The 23,735-nt window shown below is 35.9% G+C and overlaps 1 protein-coding gene across 5 annotated transcripts in view; it reads right to left on the reverse strand.

Moving 5' to 3' along the window:
- The window catches only part of ANKIB1 (ankyrin repeat and IBR domain containing 1), a 95,795-nt gene that overhangs the window by 24,385 nt on the left and 47,675 nt on the right, over window positions 1-23,735 (reverse strand). For all 5 annotated transcript variants that reach the window (XM_062605023.1, XM_062605024.1, XM_062605020.1 and 2 more), the window contains 5 exons: window positions 16,739-17,039; window positions 14,134-14,316; window positions 6,598-6,715; window positions 3,000-3,208; window positions 663-751 (listed from right to left, as the gene is read on the reverse strand). In XM_062605023.1, coding sequence (XP_062461007.1) covers window positions 663-751; window positions 3,000-3,208; window positions 6,598-6,715; window positions 14,134-14,316; window positions 16,739-17,039 — 900 coding nt within the window. The remainder of the gene's footprint in view (window positions 1-662; window positions 752-2,999; window positions 3,209-6,597; window positions 6,716-14,133; window positions 14,317-16,738; window positions 17,040-23,735) is intronic.

Here is a 23,735-nt window from a genome sequence, read left to right on the forward strand (position 1 = left end):
GCCAGACAGACAGCTATTCTAAGTTAGCCACCTGGAATCCTTTAATAGTGAAGGTAGAGACACCAATTCATCCCATCTCAGATTGATGTCTTAGAATGTGATAACTCAGCCCTGGCTATGCTCTGAGTAAGTTAGAAGTGACTGCCATTTGAGGCTCAGAAAGACAAATCCCACCCTAGATGTGATGCTGCAAACACCTGCTTGTCATTGAACGGTAGCTCTGAGTGCATGCATAAATCACAGTATGCATAGTCCAGCACCCAAATTAGAATCACCATGTCAGGCCAGTGCTCTCTTGGTAACTTCTACATTGCTGCATAACAATTTGCAAGACAGAAGCATGACTATTACTTTTCTTGCCACTTGAATAGAAGTGCCTTCTAAAAGCTCATATGGAAGAGAAAGAGCTCTTCCTTAACATAGGAGGAATGGGTTCATATAAATTTGGATAGCTGTACTGATATGACACTGCAACAAGACAATACAGTGTTACAGTCTACAGATACTTTGAGTGACAACTTCAGTATCCGATAGGGTCAAACCAGCACCTCTTTGAAACCCAAGCAGTACTTCATCCTTAGCTGTTTACGGTCTCTGACTTTTCCTCTTCAAAATGGCAAGTATGAAAGTTTCTCAAAAGATACAAAAGTACATATACTCACGCCTCCCAGCATGCTCTGCAGAAGTCATGTCCACAAGGCATATCCACTGGGTCTTCAAACACAGATATATTACACATACAAATGTCACACTGCAGATGAAAATAATACTTCTGGTTAAGAAATACCTTAAAGACTTTCATATAGCTAGCAGGACATGTTACCTTGGAAAATATCAGCAAAAACTTAAAGAAGTGCTCAGTAGGGGAAAAAATCTAACTGTAATTAGAAGCAACGAAACTAAGAAAGATGAGGTATCTTGGTTTCTATACCTCCCTTATCAAACATCACATTTTACGGTGCTTTCCATCATCCAAAGTGATGGGTGAGTCCTCCAGCTCAGTAAGTGCCTCACCTTGCAGAGCATTGGGCTCTCGGAGATAGAGTTCTAGGAACAAAAGTGACCTGGATTTTTTTATCAGCTTCTCAGGCAGCGAGATACTGACTTTGGAGATTACAGAGGCTAAAGCAAATGTTTAGCATCTCACACAATCGGGTCCAAATCAAGGTGAAGCAATTTGGTTGTGCAACAGCAGCAGATATTTTAAGTAATAATCTACATAAATACTATTCTTTTTTAAAAATACTTTTAAAACTTTCAATCAAAATAAAGAAAAAGTTAAGTTACAAATATTCCAACAGAAGACATGATTGCTGAATTTTATATAACTGGTTACTATAGAAAATTGAATAATCGAATATTGAGATTCTTACTCTGAAAACATTTAAAGCATAGGAATCAAACTACTCATTGCTTGTGGTTAGGTGTGAAAATAAATATTCATATTCTTCAAGTAGTACAAAGAGATTTTTCTTTCCATTAAAACAAAGATTCCATGTCAGCTTTCAATACATTAGATATTGAACAGACACAAAACTTTCTAAAAATTAGCCTATGGTATGCCACTGTTAAAAACACCTGTGTTAAAGCCAAAACAAGACAAAACAAAACAAGTTGGCCTTTAAACTGCGAAACGCGATGAAGGCATTTATTGTTGGTTCAGTCATTTCAGCTTATTGACTAGCCAAAATTGAATATTCTAGAAGTTGACAATGCATGATGTTATTACTAAATTGATATGAATGTGCAATTTTGTTTAAAACATAACTTTTAAATAAGGAATTTCATGAAGCTCTGAGTTCAAAATAGCAAGTACAGAACTTTTACTGAAACAGTTTTAATTATAAGATAGGATGTAAATGCAAAATCTGAAAAGAAGTTTTACAGCCAGTGGTTTTATTTTATCTATTCCTTTTAGCTTTTGTTTTTCTGAAGAGAGACTTCAGAAAAATGTATTATTTTATAAATAACATTTTGAAAATATTATTTTTATAGTTCTTTGTAAGATTTTTAAACTAACAGCAACTCTACATGTGTAACTCTGTATTCTGACTTAAGACATGCCAGATCTAGAATGTTCATCATTATCCAAACCTGCATACCTGGCTCATGGACCACCAATGAAAACCAAAACATACAATGTAGAACTGAAGACATGTAATCTTTCATTATGCATTTTAATTAAGAAATATTCCTGGACAATATTTAACTGCTAATGTAAATAAATATATGATATATAGCTTCTTTTCCAGCATTTTATAATTAAAGAAATATTTAATGCAGGAATGCAAAATCTTAATTTTAACGTGAGATCTAGGGATGATCCATTTGTAAGACTGTGTATAATATTCTAGAAAAATGCTTAGGTCATGGAGCAAAAGTTTTATAATGCTGCAGCTGCAGATTATTAAAAAGAGAACTGTGTCTTCCAAAAGAACCACACTAATTTTAATGAAAGGCGCTTTCATATTTCAAATTTGCAATAGCCTTGTAAACCGCTTGAAGCAGCCCACACATATTAAAAGTAATTATAAGCCTTCAGTACACTAGTGGGCTGACATTTCAAAATGCAGACAAAGAGAATTTTGTTTTCTAAAGAAAAAAATTTCAAAAGGCAGGGTTCACAGCACTGAGTACATTCAGGGAAATGGATACAATTAGAGTGAACATCTCGGTAAGTATGAGATGAGATGAGAAGCTCAAAAGAGCCAAATGCACTGATGTGACTGTGTCTGGCTAAAATCCTACTTCGTTGAGTGACAGCCACTGTGAAAACAGAGTGCTTTTTAGTAGCCAGATGCTAGATTGTGTTATTATATGGAACGTGTAAGGTATCATCTTCTCTGTTCACCACTTCTGGAAAGAGAAGCACACCTTACAGCTTTACAAATGTATTTTCAGAATGAGATGGCAATGCAGCCCTCCTGTCCACGCAGGTGTGCTACGATTAGAAATAAGCTCTTCGGTGCTATTAGTTTCAGATCTATTTATAATCTTACCATAGCTGTCTCAATGTCTCCTGGTGAGGGGGTGATTTCATCAGGGGAAGTTACAGAAGAGCGAGTAGTGCGTGGAGTTCGTGGAGAAGGGAGCGTATCCCAGGCATTATATCCACTTGGAGGAGGAGTTGGCATCTGAACCCCTGAACGCTGGCAGCAGTTCTCTGGATTAGACATCCATGCTTCAAGTAACTTCTCCCTGTCCCAGTCTTCAATAAAGATACAGATACAGGACATTATGTATCTGGCAATGTTTGAAATGCATTTTGTAACTGCACCCTCTAAAGGAAATATAAACATTAAGGTAAAAAATGGAGAAAAAAATATGATAAAGTATAAGTGAATGGAACTTTAGGCATTAAATTTTACAGAACACATTCCAAGATAATACGTAATGCAATGTATTTATGTAACTAAATGCATTGCAAGCATCTCCTTTTCCTGTAATATCAGTCTTAAGTAAAATTATTTTTATAATTTATTTACAGCTATTGCAGTAGTTGGGAGACTCAATCAGAAACCAGAACTGCAGTGACCTGCAAACACAGATCAAAGCATAACAGCCCTTGCACCACAGAATTCTCAATATTTTCTCTTTCTATGAAAAAAGTAATTGTTCAATATGGATTCACTTGCGTTTCGTTAAGAAGATGAAGCGAAGTGTTATAAACAAAGGAAGAAGATCAAGATACAACTGGATTACAAAAAGATTTGCGACCTAATGAGTTACTTTATAGCACAAGTGATATATTTTCTGGGGGGAACCCTCCACCCAGTATTTCATATATTCTTACTGTCTTACTCCATTTTAACTCTGTAACTGTTAGTGAATGATTTTTTTAATCATAATTAACATTGCCTACTTATATACAAAAAAGAACTCCTGAAACAAATTTTACTACGCAGATCTTAGAATAAAATAAATTTTTTCTTAATTATTGTTTGAAATGTTTTCTGTTTCTGATTCTTACTAGTAATACTAAAGCTATCTTAAGAATAGTGATTTTTTTTCTATTAAAAATACTTAAAAGTTTTCATTTAAATGTAAATCTATCAAATACCTACATGCATGTGAATCTAAGACCTGGTGAACTAGAATTCAGGCGAACTAGAATTTCAGAAGAAAAGAGAAATTTGCCAATTTTTTCTATTGGGGTTTTTTAATGTTAGGTACTTCCATGGGAAACTCAATGTTATTAACCAAATGATCTGTCTTACTTTTGTTGAATTTTAGATTGTGTAAAAAAAGATATACTGTATTTCAGTGCTGTACTAATGCTGGGAAAAAAAAAACGAACAAACATTCTAATCACTGAACTTCATAAATATACTGCCTCTGCCACATGATGGTTGCTATCACACTAAAATCTGCTCCCTCCAAATACGAAAAAATGCCTTTAACCTGGAGATGATTTAGTGATCAGGTGCTTACTTAAGCTAAAACACATCGTGGTTTAATTCAATTTGTTTAAAGATGCAGATCCTGAACATATTTATACTTCAAAAGTTATAATTTTTATTAGCATTTGACTGCCATAACAACGTTAACCTTGGCTCTAACTCTGCATTCTTCTGTCTCCTACTTAAAAAAACAAAAAAAGAGGAAAACTCAACTCTTACAGCTTGTCTCAGTAAATTGTTATAGTTGTACTATGAAAGAAAGTAAAGGTCATTGGATTAAATATTACATGTCTGTTAACTATTAAAAGTAGTAAAGAAGACTGATCTTTCCAAGAATTTAAAACATGTTTTTTGTACATTAAGTATTAAGATAAGATTTCACATTCATGAATTTCAAGATTTAATGCAAAACCATTACAATTTGGCATTTGATGTTTCCCAACTGCCTAAGCCTTTGTAAATAGCTCAATTATTCCCTTTACTAGACTGAACCAATTCTATGTATTCATTTCAAATAAAATAAATTCTCTTTAAATAATTTCCAGTGTATGACTACAGATACAGGCAAAATAGTTGACATTCTCATGACTTGCAAATTCTCTGTGCTTTTTTCTCCATACTGGCCAATTGCATTAAGTTACTGCTACATCACTAGGGCAACACCAGTAAAATGACCTTTCCAACACAGACTGGTTTCTTCTCAACTTTCAGTCCCTGCTTGCTGGATGCTGGCAGACATTTCTCCACAGTTTCCATAAACCTTGCTGCTTTTGGACTTAACCACAGACTCTGCTGTGAGTTTGAACAGCACTGCTGTCATTTTCCTCTTCAAAGTATCTGCACAGGTTACACAATCTGCCTACCCACTTAGCCAAATGCTTAGTAATATTTAGCCTTAATGAGAGTATTTGGAGAATCAAAAATAGCATTCAAATATTGCACACATTATAAATACATTATTAAAAATAAACAAATAATCAGTGTTAAAAAACATATATGCAAAGATTACCTTAAATATCATCAGAGTGGCACAAGTTCACATTGACTTAATTCAATGTTAGAAGAAACACAAATACCAACTATTAAAAGTAATGTAAAAAGAGGTAAGTTTGAGGTACCATACATCATTGTGAAAGTCTGCCAAATGTTGTGGGTATAAAATAATGTTTTCCTACTTCACTTTTCCCTCTCCCTTTTATTTTAACAAGGAGAGCACAAAAATAATAGTGTATGAAAGCTTAACCCAGCAATACAGTGATGAGCATGCAAACCATTAGCTGCCTGAGTAGCTCCTTTGGCATAAGGTAACAATGTAGATGCTTCAGTAAGCATAAGTTTTGAATCACTGAATCAAAACCTAAAAAGCTTCCGCTGGGTTTCAGAGATACTTTTGTCTGGCGTGAACACACTGAGTTCAGTATATCCCCATTCTGACAACCCCAGTTTAAATTACATGACAAGAGCACAGACTGATTTCAGTGAAATTAAACTACTAACAGACAAACACATGGAAAAGTATACCCTGTGTTAAAAAGAGTAACTACAAAAATCCTTCAAAGGACATACACTTGTATACTTTAAACCCCAAGACAATTTCCAACCATTTATTACAATGGTCAGACTGCTTTCATCGCAACAAATAAATAAATAAATAAAATTGATCCAGTTTTATACACAAATATATAGAGGCAGAAAACCAATTGTCTTACAAAACCAGGTACAATGAATTTGACTTTGACATATAAAACCATAGAAGATCTACTTCTGTCTCTCTCCAAAATATGAAAATTGTTTCTCCACACTGCTTAAGTTAAAATGCCTTCCATTATAATTCCTAGTTTGAATCACTTTCTTATGAGCTTCCCTGTCTGCCTTAGTGCTTTCTGACATACTGCAGCTACACTTCTTTCTGAAGTACGGTGTGAAATAGGAAAGTTCTGTTTCTCCACACTGCTAAAGTTAAAATGTCTTCCATTATAACTCCTAGTTTGAATCACTTTCCTATCAGCTCTCCTGTCTGCCTTTATGTTTTTTTGACAGACTGCAGCTGTACTTCTTTCTGAAGTACTGTGTGAGCTGCTTCCTGGTATTTGATCAATCATTACTTGTTGCTTACTTGAAAATAAAAAGTACACATACAACTGCAATTTCAATTTTGCAGAAAACAATTTCTTTAGCTTTTAAGATTTTGGATTACCATGTGCCCGAAGTAAAGCTTCTGCAGTAAAGAGCGGGGCTTGGAGCATGTCAGCAGATTCCACGATCAGCATATCCTTAAGCCTTCGCAGGTCCTGAAGTCTTAGTCCCTCATATGGCTTTGAGAAGAAGAAGAAAGACAATTTATGTCTAGCAGTATTTTCCAGTTAGTCTCTAATGCCATATTAAAATGAAAACATTCAAAGCAGTGTTACTGACCATCATCCCAGCTGTGAGGTAATATCTGACAAAATTTATTCATTATGCAGACCAATGAGCATGCAAAGCTATACTGAAACACAGCCATTTTGCAGTATTTATAGTATGATCTTTGCACATGCAAAATCTAAAAGACAGTATATCTCTGGAGTTCTTCATTATAGCTGGAGGCCATGTTCAAATGATAAACTACCCTAACGTTGATTCTCATTCTCTCTCTCAAAAAGTGCTAGATTTTCAAAGAATCCAGCTGAATTTTGACAGAATTGGTATGAAAACGCTTGACTAGATTTTAACTAAGGATTTCAGGAGAGAGCAAAAGGACAGGTTAACATACGCTGCATATAGATTATCTGACTCTAAATTTATGTATTAATTGAGACCCAGTAACTTTGAATTGATCTAGAGGAGGATACATTGAGACATTAGATAGTAAGAAGGGATGCTTCTGTGAAGAGAATCAGGTAGGGGCCTTTTGAGGCAATATCCACCCTCACAGAAGCAGAGACTAGGATATGAATAGGATAGGTGAGACATGCAGTTAGAGGTTCACAGAAACAGAAAATGGTCAAGGTTGGAAGGGACCTGAGGATGTCATTTTGTTCAACCTCGTGCTCAAGCAGGGTCCTTTAAAGCCAGTTGCCCAGGACTGTGTCCAGGTGGGTTTTGAGTATCTTGGAGATACTGGGGAGTCACTATACACAAAGATGTTAAAACTCTTTTTGAGAAGCAACAGCCAACTCTGATAACCCTATACAGAACAGATCATTCAGCTACCTTCCTGGTCTGGGGCTCCGTCCCTTTATTACGGCATTAGAAAAAGGTCAAATTAGAAAGACAAAAAGGCAGAAATTTTAGGATTCTGAATTGGCTCCAACCAAGGTACCAGAAATGCATACACATATTTTGCAGACTCCTTTGTAAAACTAAGAAAGGAAGAACATGAAAGCAAGTAACATATTTGTTAAGTGTTACACAGGTAAAATGCCCAAAAGGTAGAAAAACAAGTGGCAGGATATATACTGTCCATCTGTAATGGACAAAGAAAGGGTATGTGAAAAAAATTACTCTTACGTGCACTGATTTTATTTATGTAAAGGATAACTAACAAAAGATTTAAAGCATTTGATAGAAAACTGATATGTGCTCAGGACTAATCAGGAACCTGGCCACCAAATGCCAACTGGGTTCACCAATTTGGAAAAGAAATTACACAGAGGAGCAGCGACAATAGATAACCACAGGTAAGAACACACATCATTATTATTTACCATCGGTATTTTGCTTTAATGTAGAACATAGTCCAGGACTCTCCAGTACTAGGTAATATGCACACATATGCCTGCATATGTACATAGATAGACATGAAGCAAGAGACTGGTTCTGTCTTTGGAAGTTTACAATCTAAGTAAAAGGCCACTGTGCACATAACCCTTTGAGGAGAACAAGCAGAAAGCAGAAGAGATAGATACCCTGGGCTTCTATGCAATTTTGGATTTTTGAGACACCTACTCTAAAAACTTAACATGCTTCCTACATTGTAGATATCATAAAAAACTCTATTAAATGCAACTAAAAATTTAACTAACTCCCTCAAGGACCTCTTCCATTAGGTAGTCAGTGAAAATCCAGCAACTTTTCTATATTAGAAACTTTGTGACTGGCAGGAGTAATGGTGCTATGGCTTTGGTGCATTGGGTCTTTGTCCTTTTTGAGAAAGCACAAAAAAGCAGAAGAGAAATGGACTGTGAGTGCCCTGACCTTCATCTTGATCGTCCAAGTTCAGGGAGTTTCTGTATGTCCTCCCATTGCTGATCATGCATGACTCAGTAAAGGACAATCTGAACGTTAATGGCTTGCACTGAAATAAATCTGGGCCACTTGATTCACAGCATGCTGGAATTTGGCTGACCTACTTAATTTCTTACAAAAGAGATCATTTATAAAAACATGTCAGAGAGACGGACACAAACAGCTGGGTGCCTACATGACTATAATTGTGCGAATATACTGCAGAAGTGGAAGCAAAGACTAAATTGTCTTGACTGAATCTGAACTGCATTTTGAATTGCAATTGTAAAACAAGTAGCTTTGTCAGCACAACAGTACTCAGTTCTTGGAAGACTACACATATCATAAAAATAAATGTCTTTTCTGTTAAACCTGCAACATATATGCGTATTTTAGGCCCTAGTATTTTATTCTGAAATGCAGATATGCTTAAAATTATACTTAACTGACTGGTTCTAGGTCAAACACTGGCAAGTATCTCCTGTGAGCAGCAGACTATTATATTATCTCAGCTGGAGCATTCCACAAAACCCAGCAGGGATTTCTGGATACTGCGGTTTTAAAGAATCCTAATTTTATCTTTTTAAGTAATGAGGAAACTACTTCTCAAGAATGTGTTTGAAACTTCAGACATTTGTTTCATAAAATGATATATAAGCCCACAGAAGAAGCTGAAAAAAAGAAATTTTAAGCTGGCACTATCCAGCAGCTTAATCTGAAGATTAAGACTTAAATCCAGAATGAAGACTTTATACAATGAGAACACTTAAAGTTGTTAATGTGTAGAAGTCCTGTACAGACTTACAAAGACACAGTCTTTAGTTATAAGGATGTATATAATTTGCGTAATACCATAGGTTTAAGTGCCTCAAACATCTCTGCACTGCCATACATTGTAAAGGATTTTGATTACAGTTTATGATGCTCAGAGACCTCCTTTAATATTAATTTAACGGAGGAGCTCTTTACTCATACTTCCTCTGAAAAAGGCATTGTTCAATATTAGCATAATTTAACTATATAATGATTTTGGAATATACTATATGAGTTACTAATTTAATGCACTGCTGAGCTTCTCTACAGATTTCAGCACTTTGGTATTCTCAAGAGCCCTTCATTTTAACTATTTTCTTCTCAAGCTTTTACCAGTAATGTTTAGATATTATAAATTATGTAACTATTTTTTCTCATGAAAATACTTTAATATGTAAGTTGATTAACAATTCATTTCAAACTATTATTATTTTCTTCACTTGTAAAGTTCCATTAAAATAGGCAAGAGCAAAGTAACTTGCTACAGTGATGACTATACAGTTAAATGGTGTCACATATACTTCATGTAAATATCCTCCTTTATGGGTGGAGTGCTATTGTTAATGGAGTCTTACATTAAAAAAAATATCTATACTCCATTTAACTCACTCAAGCATAAGTGTCTGCATTATATGTACATATGTCTTAACTACCTGTAGTCCCCTTCTCTCTTTTCACTTAATACACCATTCTCTACCTGTAGAGACAAAGTACATTTTAAGCATTTTAGATAACTCTTTGTATTTATATTTACATTATATGTATATTTATATAATATCAATCCTGGAACTGAAGAAAACTGTTCCAACTACTATACATTCAATAAATCATTCACTAGCAGTGTATTTCTACAGTATTCAGCAGCACATATGTAAAATTAAGGAAGACATATACTTTGCTATTGCACAATGTATTTCACTGAATCTGACTGAGAGTCAAATCTGTCCTGCATGATCTGCATTGAAATACTGCTCAATCCCAGGTGTTTCTTAAGTAAGTTTAAAACATGGCATGATGTGTCTGAAGTGAAGGTGCCTGTTACCTTCCAGGGATACATCAACAAGACAAATATGCTGCCATGGTAGAATAAACAGCAAATTAAAAGACTGTGCAAATAAAATAACAAAAACCTATAAAAGCAGTTTAGAAATAGTCTTATTATTTAGTGTAATTTCAGTTAAATTAAAAGGATAAATATAAACACAGATTTTCTATAACAATTTTTTTTTTAGATTTTTCATCCAGAAAGTAAGAGAATCAAGACAAAAAAAGTAATCCTAGATATTCTCCGGGCTTGTTTTCTAGTACTCTAATACTGCCAATGTATCATAAATGGATTCTGTTGCTACAACTAACTTTGTGTTAAGAGAGTTACATTTTAAGCTCGATTCCTAAATTACTTAGTATTTCCATTTTATACAGGGAAATACAGATTATGTGCATGTTGGTACATTGCTTTCCTTTCAAACTGCATTTTCTGGAAACACACTCAACAGTCTTGTTTGTGTTTTGAAATTATTAGGGCCTGTTTGTTACCCATTTAACTGTAGTCTCTAATTTGACCAGTAAAAAAGTCTGAGGTGAACTAAACCCAAAATAAAACAGAAATCCTGCTTTAAAAATATGCTTCAGGAAGCACTGCAGTAAAATAAGATTTTAAAAGGCTGGGTAACTTTATAATGGAAACAGATTTTATTCAGAAACCCTCTGGAAGGAGTAAACTGAAGTGCTGGAAGATGGACATCTCTTTGGTGTTGGGGTCTGAAGCTTGAAATACGAGCCTACTCAGTAACCTGTATTTCTTGACAGCTTGAGAGCCTCTGTAACCTAAGAAAGGTTTGTGCAAGTTATTTTTTTCACTACTCACAAGTGTTTCAATTCTAGACATAAGCACTGGTGTAATTTCCTGGTAATATTTCAATGTGAAGAACAAAATGAATTGGTTTTCAACATCAGAAACAACTCTTTGTTATTACTGTACACACAATTCAATGACATTGCACAGAGAACTCCAAAAATGTTTTGCTCTGTATGAAAAGGAGGATTATTTTCTGCTGTAAACATGGGAGGTCTGGAAGGTGAGGTACTGGATACTGGATCATTCCGGATACTATTGTGTATATCATAAACATTGGAGTTAAGCCCGTTTGGCTGTTTTGCCTGGGAAATAATCCTACTCATTGTTTTCAAACGTTTTATCTTTTCCTCTAACTTTCATACAAGAGATGAAATGACTTTGAAAATGCATTTCTTGGTGTTCTAAAGTTTTTTTTAATTATCTATGAATTATTTTTTTTTATGTTTTGGATGGATGTTAAAGGGCATTACCAAACAATTACAATCTAAATACCATGTTAAATGAGCATTTTGCACACTCAGTGTGTGTATTTTTCTCAGTGTTAAGTATTTTTCAAAAATGAAATTGCGAAAAAAACTAGAGAACTATCTTTGAGTGGCATATTTTGGTGAAGAATATGTGTTCTGGGGAAGACTTCTGGATCACATCTCATGCCCCACTAAGATAACAGCTGGAGGTTATCACCACTGCCAGTGCTAAGTGCAGCTTCCACTGCCATCCCACACATTTGTCCACAGACCTGGAGGATGAGGACATGTAGTCATCTGCATTGCAGTTCAGTGCTAGTCTTTCAAAAGGCTGCTCTTTTTCAGCTGTTTTTGACCAATCTGAGAGCTAAGATTGAAAAATTAACTTCCCCTGGCTACATGTTCTTGGAATCTCTTGTGCCAGCACTTGTGCTGTTACAGTTACATAGGAAGTTAGAGAACTTATCCCACTGACAAGTCACAAAGAAAGAGGGGAAGAAAAAAAGTGAGCACACGAATAAAGGATTGTTCTATGTGAAGCCCCAAGACCACCGATCAGTGTACCAAATTCCAGGCTGACATTTTTTTGCTTGTGAATCTTTAGAATATGTGGGAAAGCTGCCCTGGTATGTCGGATGGATCTAGGTCTGCAGGCCTGCCTGTATTTCAGTTCTCATGCTCAACAACTTTTCTAAAAACAAGTCAAATGAGGAACAGAACTGTATCTTTGAACAGTCTCAGTGAAGTGACCCCAAACTAACATAATCACCTTTTACTCCCTTGTAATTATCAAGTCTTTAAGCTGATATTGCTCTAAGTATCTACCTTAAACAGCCATGGGGCATTATTTTCTCTTGCAGAAAAGCCTCTTCAAGTGGTTCTTGATTTGCCCCACCCATATTTGCAAGTTCACCATTCTCTGAGCTGTGCTGGTGTATATGCCAGCAAAGCCATGATATAAATATAATGATAAAAATTATTCAGGTTAAATCAAATAACTATATATCACCATCTTGAAAACTTTTTTTTTTGTTGTTTTAAGCCAAATCATTGCTATGATCCAGTCAACATAACCATTCAAAGAGTTCTACTTGTACAACCACAAAGGAGTGGTAAACTCCAACTGTGGCAAGAAACTGAAGCAGACTTTACAAGTGGTTTTGCCAGCAGAGAAAATACAATTACAAACTATACTCTTGCAACAATTTGGGTGTCTCAATATAGGAATATTCAGAGAAACTAAAATGAGTTAATTACATTTGCTGTTTCAAGGTACAATTCAAGTATATTAAAACTCTTCTCAAAACCTCTCATCTAGGAATAAACAATTTAATTAAGCTTGTTTATATTTGAATTTATTCAAGAAAATTAGTCAGAAAATTAATTGAACAATACAAAGACTTTCTTACTGCCAAATAAAGGCGACCATGTGTGGCATTTTTCAGGGAAACACTAAATGCCTACTCATATCTAAATATGAATTAACTCTCTTTTAAGCCTCATTAGGTCGTAAGGCTTAGCTAGTAAATGGCAAAGCCATGCTACTTTTCAAAGGAGTAACCATACAGAAATCCACTGTCCTTTAATTTACACAGAATTATTTAGTAGTATTCACTGAATCATAGGATATATGTATATATTCTTGTTTAGAAAGTTAGTTGATTAAAATCTGATAATGGATGGGGGAAGGAACTTTTGCTCAGAATCATTTTAGTCAAATTATCCTTACCAAATCACAGCCTTTTGTAAGGCATACCAGAATTCAAGTAAGTTTGTGTCAGTGAATTGTCTCTCTCTTTCAAAAACTGGCATCAGAATAACACCACTTGTTGTAACCTGTTTTTTTTTTCAAGCTCTGGAATGCAGCAGCTTCAGGCATCATGTTATAAAACAAGAAAATAAATGCACTGTTTTGAAATCCTCCACTACTCAGCTGTTTTTTGGTGACATCCAACCCTGTCTCAGTCTGGGAAGATGCACCAGAACATTTCCCCTATTCTATCCAACAGATTTTCTCCTGTGTTCATTTTTATCCAGAAAGGCATCTTAAGAAATATGTAAAAAATCTTTATTTTAGAGAAACTGTTTCCCAGCTTACTGCCCCCATTGTACTTTCTATAGCCTCACAGTTTGCAACACTTTCAAGACAGTCCATGTAAGTAAGTGTATGAATAAAGCTTGTCTTTAGTTTTTTCAATGTATTTGTTTATTCTCTGAGCTTAACTTGAAAGCTGTAAGAGCTGTGTTAAAATCAAATGGTTTACAAATACACAGTACAATGCATTTCAGTACCTACTGAAATACTTTGCAGAATTTTGTCCCAATGTAACTACTACTACTACTACAAAAAAAAAGTGTAAAATAGCCTGAATTTGAAGTATCCTCTGACCTCTTTTTTGTCTAAAGCAGCATATTCAGCTTCAATGCTTTCAGCTTCAGGATCACGTGAAAATACCATTCGAGATTCCAGGTTAAGAGCCAGCTCTTTGTGGTGTTGTTTCTCTGCACAGTCACATGGGGTATCTTTATTTTCATTTTCTGCAAACAAATCTCCACCATGTTTTACTAGAAGCTGAAAAGTAAAACAGCAAACAGTTATTAATTACTAACTCTAGTAATACCCTGAAGAAAAGACATGTCAGTCAAGAAACAAAAAAGCATATGAGCAAGGAAAACGAAAAGATGAGATAAATACAATAGCAATGGTTTTTGGGAAACAAAGATCCTCTATTGTTATTAAATAAATTACCACTTGATTTCATACATAATTATACCTATAGCCACAACAATTCCATGGAACCACAAAATCTCAGAAATACACTACAAGGCAACCCTGTATAATTGTCTCTGCTAAGTTTTAAAGACTAAAATTCTGCTCTACTGATACGGTCAGTGCTCCATAGAAAATGAGGGGCCTGAGGTCCTTGAGTACCTGGCAAGACAGAGCTAGAGACACCTTTAAATATTCTTTGTATATGGGTATAACTTGACCATTTTTCTCAAAGTAGCCACAATAAAGAAGGCTCTGAATATTTTCTGAGCAGAGTGCCAAGTGCATAACAACTCAGAATAAATAATTTTAAATCATCACACAGTAGATCTGTCAATGTGTTTGTAAAGTCGGTGGCTGGAGAAAGTGCAAAAGCAATCTCAAATAACATAAGCCAGAAAAGTAAAATGAATTGTTGGAATCTAGATTCTTTCCAGATGTATTATACATGCTTTATGAAGGACACAAAAGCAAGCCTGTTTCAAACTGAAGTTTCAGCACAAGAGTTTCCATAAAATCCTAATACTAATATACTAATATAAATACTAATATAAATATAAATATACTAATATAAATACGCAGAGCCACGGTACTTGTTTATGAGTCCTACTGGAACTTATCTATGAAAATTCTGAACTATTTATTATAATAAAGAATCATAGAACAGTTTGGGTTGGAAGGGACCTTAAAGATCATCCAATTCCAAAATGCCCTTCCAGCGGCAGGGACACCTTCCAGTAGACCAGGTTGCTTAAAGCTCCATCCAATCTGGCCTTGAACACTGCCAGGGATGGGGCAGCCACAGCTTCTTTGGACAACCTGCGCCAGTGTCTCACCATCTTCACAGTAAAGAACTTCTTCCTCATATCTAATCTAAATCTCCCCCCTTTCAGTCTAAAGCCACAACCCCTTGTCTCTGTTACTACACGCTTTCATAAAAAGTCCCTCTCCAGCTTTCTGGTATGCCCCCTTTAGGTACTGGAAGGAGGCTTTAAGGTCCCCCCAGAGCCTTCTCTTCTCCAGGCTGAACAACCCCAACTCTCTCAGCCTGTCTTCATTGAGAGGTCTTCTGCTCTCTGATCATCTCTGTGGCCTAGACTTGTTCCAACAGGTCCACGTCTGTCTTATGTTGGGGTCCCCAAAGCTGAACACAGTACTTATTGCTTAAATCTGCCATGGTCAAGATTAGAAGGTGGCAGAAGTAAGATCAATATTAAAATAGCCCCAGAAAACATTGTGAAAGTACAGGGAGAATGTCAGCTTTTACTGCAGAGAGAGGTCTCTACTTAAGTCCCACAGGTGCTGAGATCTGTTTAAGATACACAGAAGTTATCTAGAAAACCAGGTGAATGATGAGGTAATAAACTTTGTTGATGATATTTGTTAATGAGTGAAATGTAGTCTCAATAAACATGAAGTTATACACATAGTGTATCTTCACTATATATATAAATGCTGAACTTTGAATTGTTACCACTCAAAATACAAATCTTGATGTTATAATAGCCAGACTTATGAAAATGTTAGCTGTCTTTGAAAATGTCAGAGGTCTGTTCTTGTGTTCTTTAAATTACCGGCACAATACTAGTCCTCATTACTTGGTAGAGTTTAAAAATAAATTTGATGGGAGACCTTCAAAGTCATTATGAGTCCCAATTACTCATTACTAGCTACTCCTTTCACAAACATTAAAGTCATTTTTAATTTGTGAAAAAGGTAATTGTAAGTATGTTAGCACAGATGCATGGTATCTTCTAAGAAAGCTGAGAACTATTAAGTTAAAGACATCAAACCTGTACTTGATGCATGGACAGCATTCCCCAGTCTCAGCTACAGAGCGGAATAAAATGAGCTCTACTGTTCTCTCAGGCAGTTATTTCACTTCTCTTTACATATATATGCCTATGCTTACCTTTAAAGCTTTTTCTTCAGTGTTACAGTCCTGTAATTATTTCCATTTTTATAGGCCTACATGAGTCTTCATGCTGAGGAATTTGTCATGAAGTTAATGCATATATAATCCATTTTTTTTCATTGTTCTCTACAGACAGTGTATGTTTTGGGCTGTTTATCTTTGTAATTTTTCCAATTAATGAAAAATAGAATTAAAAAGTTAATCCAATATACCGTAACAGATTTTTTTCCCAAAACAGCTTTGTAGAACACTCTGCATGTCATTTACTAATAGCAGTATAAAGACTTGCGATTATGTATGAACTTTTACCTCAACACAGGTTTTCATCCCTGAGGCAGCAGCATAGTGCAAAGGTGTATTTTTTTTGTTATCAACAGCATCAATGGCTGCTCGTTCATATTGTCCTTCATCCAGCTTTGCTCCCTTCCACTTCAGGATCATTTGCAGACAATCTGCTCTTCTGCAGTCGTCTTCTGAGGGTCGTGTCAGGCGAGGATGAAGAGCTCCTTCTGAGATCATGATCTGAGGTCCCATACACAGTAAGTGCATAGATGTCTCGTTGTGCACATTCCGTTTATTTGGGTTACCATCTCTAACAAAAAGGAAAGTTCTGCAAGTGGTGGGAAAAGAGAAGAAAAATAATTAGCACACAATTCCATTAATTTCCTTGAAGAGGGAAGGGTCTATGACAGATCTCTTCTTCTTGCCAAGAGTTTGACATTAGTGCTAAACATTCTTAATAGATAATTACTACTGGACAGCTCTCCTCCATTTCTCTTAGGAGTCAAGAGCGAAGATCTAGATGAATTACTGAAATATCATTAAGGACCATATATAACAGTCAGTTGGCGGCATGTTGACAAAGTTTATTCTACAGTTCTGTGTTGTACTGCAATAAATGTTATTAAGCCACAAGACTGATGAAACAGATACTTTCTTTTTTTTTTCTACTCTATGACCCGAATAGCAGTGCATTCAGTAGTTTAGAAAACAGATAATGCTAGAGCAACTTTTAAAAATTCATTCTCCTTTCCCATATCTTCAGTCAGATGTCAATGCAGAACTCATTACTTCTAGAAAATGTATGAAATACTTTTCCTGCTAGCAGTGCATGCATTAAGGAAAGACTTCCTTTGCTTTCTCACTCTAGAATATATAGAAATACAAAGTAATGCAAACCTTCACACATGCAGATGACAGAGACTAGCAAGAATTTATGTCTTCTCTTGAATGCTTCAGAAGGTAGTTCAAAGTTGACAATAAACTATGCCAGCAAGAAGGATCAGTTTAGGAATGAAAGGAAAACAACAGACTGAGTCCTGGAATTACAACACTGATTCCTGACAGCTCCTGAGACAACACAGCTCCCTGCTGCTTCTTGCCAACAAAGAATTATAGAAGTTACCATCCAGTTCTGAAATGGAAGAACTGAGACATATCACACAAGTCATGTGAATCCAAACTGGCTTTAGCCTTTTGAGGTATACTAAAAGAATCTTTTTCTTAAGGGAGAGCGAATAGTAGGAAGGCAGAGAACACCATTTCTTTGTGGGACTGGAGTCAGAGACAGCAACAGTGAAAAAATGCCACATGACAGTAGGAAGAACAGTTCCCAGAAAGGTAACAGCAGGCTAAATCAGAAGCATGGCACATACTTTCAAGAAGTCACTGCAGAAATACTTGTACTGTTCCCATAAGACTCCTGACACATAAACCCTGCAGAAGTCACTGTTCATTTCCTCTCCAGGCTGTTCCCTGACTCCAAACAGTCTGAGCTATGAAAGAAACAGTTACTCTGCAATCCTCATTAAGTCAATACAGGAGACCAGCTTCCACTCTCCCTGCCCTCACCCCTAAGACTAAGTTAATCACTTCCAGTTTAACACAGACAGCTCAGCCACCTGAAGGCAGGCACTGCCCAAATATAAAATCAGACCATATTGCTCTTGGTGAACAGCACAGAGCAGAAGAACATGGTAACCAAACTGGCAAAAGAAAATATTATTTACTTCAGTTATTGCCCCATGCTACGGTTACAAGTCTAAATGCCACCTCCCTTTGTCCATGACTACACCCCACCAGGCACTACATGGTATGCTCTTCTCACTCTCAGAGATCTCCCATGCTTTGTTCAGGACAAAGAATAATCCTCAAACTATTATATTAAAAAAGGAAGAGGCAACACAGTGTGGGTGTGGAATTTCCCTTTCAGAAATTATTGGAAACAGACTGGACAAGTATTTCAGTAGAAAAACTTAGGCACAGCTGATCTGATCCTGTGATGGATGGAAGGATGTCTTGATGATAGCCGTTTGGCCAGCTGTATTTCTGTCCTTTCTTCCCTCTGAAAATCTCTAAACAATTTGAGTTTAAAATGAAACTTATTACTAAAATACTGTTCTTTTAAATGAGTGACAACAAAGTATTCAGAGGAAGAGATAAAACCAAACCAGTCTCCTCTGTGCTGCCCTATTTTGGCAGCTAAAATGTTCCTTAGAGAAATCTCTTTCATTCCATGATAGCTGACATGATAGATGCATTTGTTAGGAAATATGAATATGCCAAAATTCAGATTAAAGACGTTGCCAAAAAAGTGACAGCACATTTTGTTTGCTTGGGTTTTTAATGTTTTCAGGGGAAAGGGATTTAGCAACACAGGCAAAATGCTTCACAGCCAATTACATTAAATGGTAAGACTAACCGGTATCAAACACTATCCAATATGAATTTGCTTGTAATAAGCTTTACATAGTATGAAACTAGAAATAAAAAGAAAGGAGGGGAAATAAAGTGAAAATGAAGAGAGAGACAAAAAGGAGGGGAAGAGGCTGGGAGGGAGGGAGGCAGGAAAGCAGGCAGGCAGGCAGGAAAGAACTCTTTGGGAGCTGGGAGATTAATTCTATAGAGGCACTTAGATATAAGAATGCTAGATGCCTCAGATATGAGGGTTTGCAGGTACTCATTGAAAAACCTGGGTGCAGAAAACACAAGGTTAAATCTAAGTCATTTTGGTCTCCGTGAGATGTAACTTTGGAGACTGACTAAAATCTGAGTTTCTCTATTCTTACAATAAAATCTGATCTATGGTACACCAGTATCTTTTCTTCTGCTTACTCCTTTTCACAACTTGATTCAATTTAATTTGTTATGTTTTTACTTGAAGCAAATATCACCCCTAACTTAGCCTTCAATGCAATATGAAAAGAAAAATTTAAAATTGTTAATTTTTCAATTCAGAGTCCCCAAGTAAAGAATAAATAAAGGTTTTTTATTTTATTATTCCTTCCTTTCCCTACACACAGCATTTACTGTCCATATGTCCCATCCCCAAATTCTTGCATCTTCCTTAAGAAAAAAAGAAACAACAGTACAGATCACAGCACCGGGAAGAGCTAGTGGCTAAAGACTGTGAAAGACTTCACGTGTGGCTCCTTTTTCAGTAATTTTTAAACTAGGTAACACTGATGACCAAGCCAGAAGGCCTAGTTTTACCTGACATTTGTAAAGTTAGCAGACATTTGGTACTTTCAAATTCACTGTGGTATGAGAACAGCAAGTGATAAAGAAGGGACCAGATCCCTTCAGCAGTCACTATAGAAGACTATGGTATGCTAGCAAAAGTGCCAGTTTTTCGAACGCAGAAGCATTCAGCAGGAATCCCTGAGGACACACAGATGAGGAAGTACTGAGATTAAAGGTTTCTACTAGCACAAAGGCATAAATAGCAGCAAGCTCACCCGTACAAAGCTAACAGAAACAATTCCATATTGCAAACAGAGTGGACTTTGTCTTTCACACCAAGTGCCCGAACTCGATTTTAAAGTTTGTACTTAGACTGTATAACATGCTGGATGGTTTCACTAATTACACCTGCATATCTGGAATGTTAGGAGTCCTTTGGTTATTTGTTAACCACATCTTTTCCTCACACTTCAAGCTGCTTTATATTCAACTACTGATTCCTGCTTCCTCTCTAATTCAGAGTAAAATGTTGCTTTAAAATTCAGTGAAGAACTGTCTGCGGTTTCTGTATGACACTGAACGAGGGCTTGAGCTTTTTTAATTTCAAGGTGACCTTCACTGTCTCCTCCAAAACCAGATGAAGTTTCTCTAGTATCTCTAGCTATCTAATCATCACCTTCTAGACTTAATAATATTAGAATGTATGTTACTGTTTTCAATATTTAGCTCTTTATCATCAGTGGAATTCCATGCTGTAGCATTTTAAAACGTGATTCCCTCCTGAATCAGGTTACAGTGCATTTGATTTCAGAATAGCACAACGATTTTTTTCGTGACCTGTAAAAGCCATAAATCAAACACTTTGTATAACAAAGCAGTATTTTACTCACAAACAAAAATATAAATAACGCTGGCTAACATAATAGCAAAGTTAACTGAATTATATCAATTAAAAAGAACATCCTGCCTATATTCATCTCCTTAACTGTATTTTTTGAAAAGCCTTACTATATTTTTCCCAACAACTCAGTTGAAATTCTCTTTAATAATCCCAAACTACAGGGATTTCATCCCTATTTGACTGACTGTATGTTGTACCCTATTAGTTTTCCATTACTAAGATTTATGTCGGTTTATAGAAGAACCTTTGCAGAAGACACAAATGCTGAATGGATACAAAAGCTCTCCAACAGCTCAAGGTAGATATTTCATCTCATCTGTTACAGTCCAGTGATGAGATGGTCTGCCCTAGGCTGAAACTCTCTGCATGAAAGTAGAATTTGAAGGCTAACTAGTACCCCTTTTTGAATTTCTCTTTGAACAGTTAACCAGTGTTTAAAAGGTAGATTTATTAGTGAGCAACTATTAGTAAAACTTAACTGGTTTAAGAAGTTATGTGTACCATAATCTAAAATGAGAAGTGCCTATGTCCTGCCTGTTTGCAGATTCTCTGTTATTAAACAAATAGAAAGGCACTTTTCTCTATTAACCAAATGATGAAATGTTCCAGGATGGATTTAAATAAAACATCATTGTGCTTAGTATTGCTCCATAGCACAAAGAATATCCCTACTCAAATAAGTCTATCAGCAAGGTAGATTTTCAACCCCTGCAGCAGAGAGAGAAATCCTCCCTAGAAAGCTATTACATTGCCTAAGCCAAACATTTGCCCCCCTCTATCAAAGTTAACTACTAAAAAATTGTTCAAACAATCTCTAAATACATGGAAAACTTCAGAAAGAACCGTATGCAAATTTTTGAGAACAATTTTGTGGCATTTGTAAAAAAAACCATTTTGGGGCTTGGGGAAAAAACAGGTTTGATTACTTGTTCTTCTTGCCTGTCACTCAACTTCTGTGTCTCATAAATGGGTGTGACAACCACCAGAGCCAACAAAGGCAACCAGCACCTCACTCTGAACACATAAACAGGTTTCAAAGCGCCACACTATTACCCCATTTTAACTCCTTAATCTCTTCTGAAAGAGATTAAAGAGAGGACCAGTGTAAGGGAAAATCAAGTCAACACTGAAAAGCCCAGCAGAACCCATGACTTACAGGTCAGAGATAACTAGAGTCCAAAAAAGGGTAAATTAATACATTTTACATCACAAATTCTGTATTTGACAGGGGTCCACTTTTATCAGAGTTATTTGGTGTGTAAAGACTTTCAGAGAGCAGTGTTATGGGCCCCTTCAATTTGGCTCCCAATTTCAATAGGTATGAAAAGCTAAATTTTGCCTGGAAATGTACTGATAGAGTGAAAATATGCATTGCCTATGGGAAATACCACTAAACCCCAAGGCAGCCAGACTTTACTCTAGCTGCAGTTTCCAGATTTTGCTTCAAGCTGTAGCTCTCTGCAGAATTCAAACCTGAAGTGGCAAAACATCAAAAAAGTGTTGAAAAAAGTGACAAAAAAAGAAAGGGCTGTAACATTCACACATACTACTGTCTGCATTTGCAGAAAATCAGCAAGAGACTCAAGATCACAAGGCTGTGAACTTGAATACTAAACAACTGGCACATTCCCTCATTCTGGGAAACTAACATTAACACAACTATTTCCTCAGGTTTTTATAAACTCTTTCCTGTTAGGGACATGAAACCCACCATATTTACAGTTTGTCTCTTTAAATAAATGTTATACACATTATAGCTATATATATGTATACCCATACATATCCATGCATATAAAAAACATATAAAAATATATCTATATATAAAAAAAATAAAACCAAAACAAAAACTAGTGTAAAATTAAATTATAAAGGTAATTCTGACAGCTGGAGACTAAAGCAAGTCCGTATTTGCTCAAAGACAGTGAAATGTACTGAGTTTTGAATGCAAAGCATTTCTGTATACTATATAAATTCCACATCAAATTGCACTGTTTCTTTAAGTAAGGTACTAGAAAAAAGGAGAGCTGCAGCAACAAAGAAAACTAATCTGTACATGGTCCCTTTCATAACATCCCCTTTGGTCCTTGGGTTAGCCCATATAAGTCTAGCTTGCTATTAGAAAAGCTACACTGCAAGTTCCAGTGCAGGTATAAACCTAAAGCTCATAGCTTTCTGAGCATGAAGAGAAGTATGGGTAAACCATGAGTTACAACAACATACACAAAAGCCAAGCCCTGTTAGCCAGTAATTCAAAAATCATATGCAATGAATTAATTCATACAATTATTGAATCATTCAGCTTCCAACACAGGTCAATACTAATGCATTAAACCTTGAATCATTATGGTAATTTCATTAACTCAAAGTACTTCTGTACTCAAACAAAACAACCACAGTGCTGCAAGTACTTGAAATCCTTTTACTCATTACTGACAGCTCTATAGAAGTATAAGCTGGTTTAAATAATTTTGTGAAGGTATTATTATTTACCTGATGTTGAAAACCACATCTAGCAAAAGTAATTATTTTTATTCATTATATAGTGAAAGAATTTTCGTTATTAGTATTTACAGGTTCTTCTCTGTTTCATTAAGATTCTTAAGCTTCTCTTACAGCCCAGGAACCTCCCACATGCAACAAACACATGGGCAGGAGACAGTGACTATTTCTGTTCCAAGACAGAGAATCTCCTTACAGATCATTGACCATTTATCAAAGAAAAAAACAGAGACTATTATCCTTACTTTTTGTAAGCCTTAAATTCAATTGGCCCCTTGCCTAAGAACTGTTACTACACTACCAGAATTCCCATAAACCCTAGTAATACCCTGCTATAGCAAGGAACAAAGTTATACCGGTGGTGATCTGGGCTAACAGCAAAGGAAACATCTGAGTGGATGCCAATGGTACCGTCTCCACTGTTGACAGAAGTCTGAGAACAGC

Source organism: Pezoporus occidentalis, unplaced genomic scaffold (genome assembly GCF_034315485.1).
Source record: "Pezoporus occidentalis ecotype Australia unplaced genomic scaffold, CSIRO_AGI_Poc_V1 ctg9, whole genome shotgun sequence".
In the NCBI taxonomy this organism is placed as follows: domain Eukaryota; kingdom Metazoa; phylum Chordata; class Aves; order Psittaciformes; family Psittacidae; genus Pezoporus; species Pezoporus occidentalis.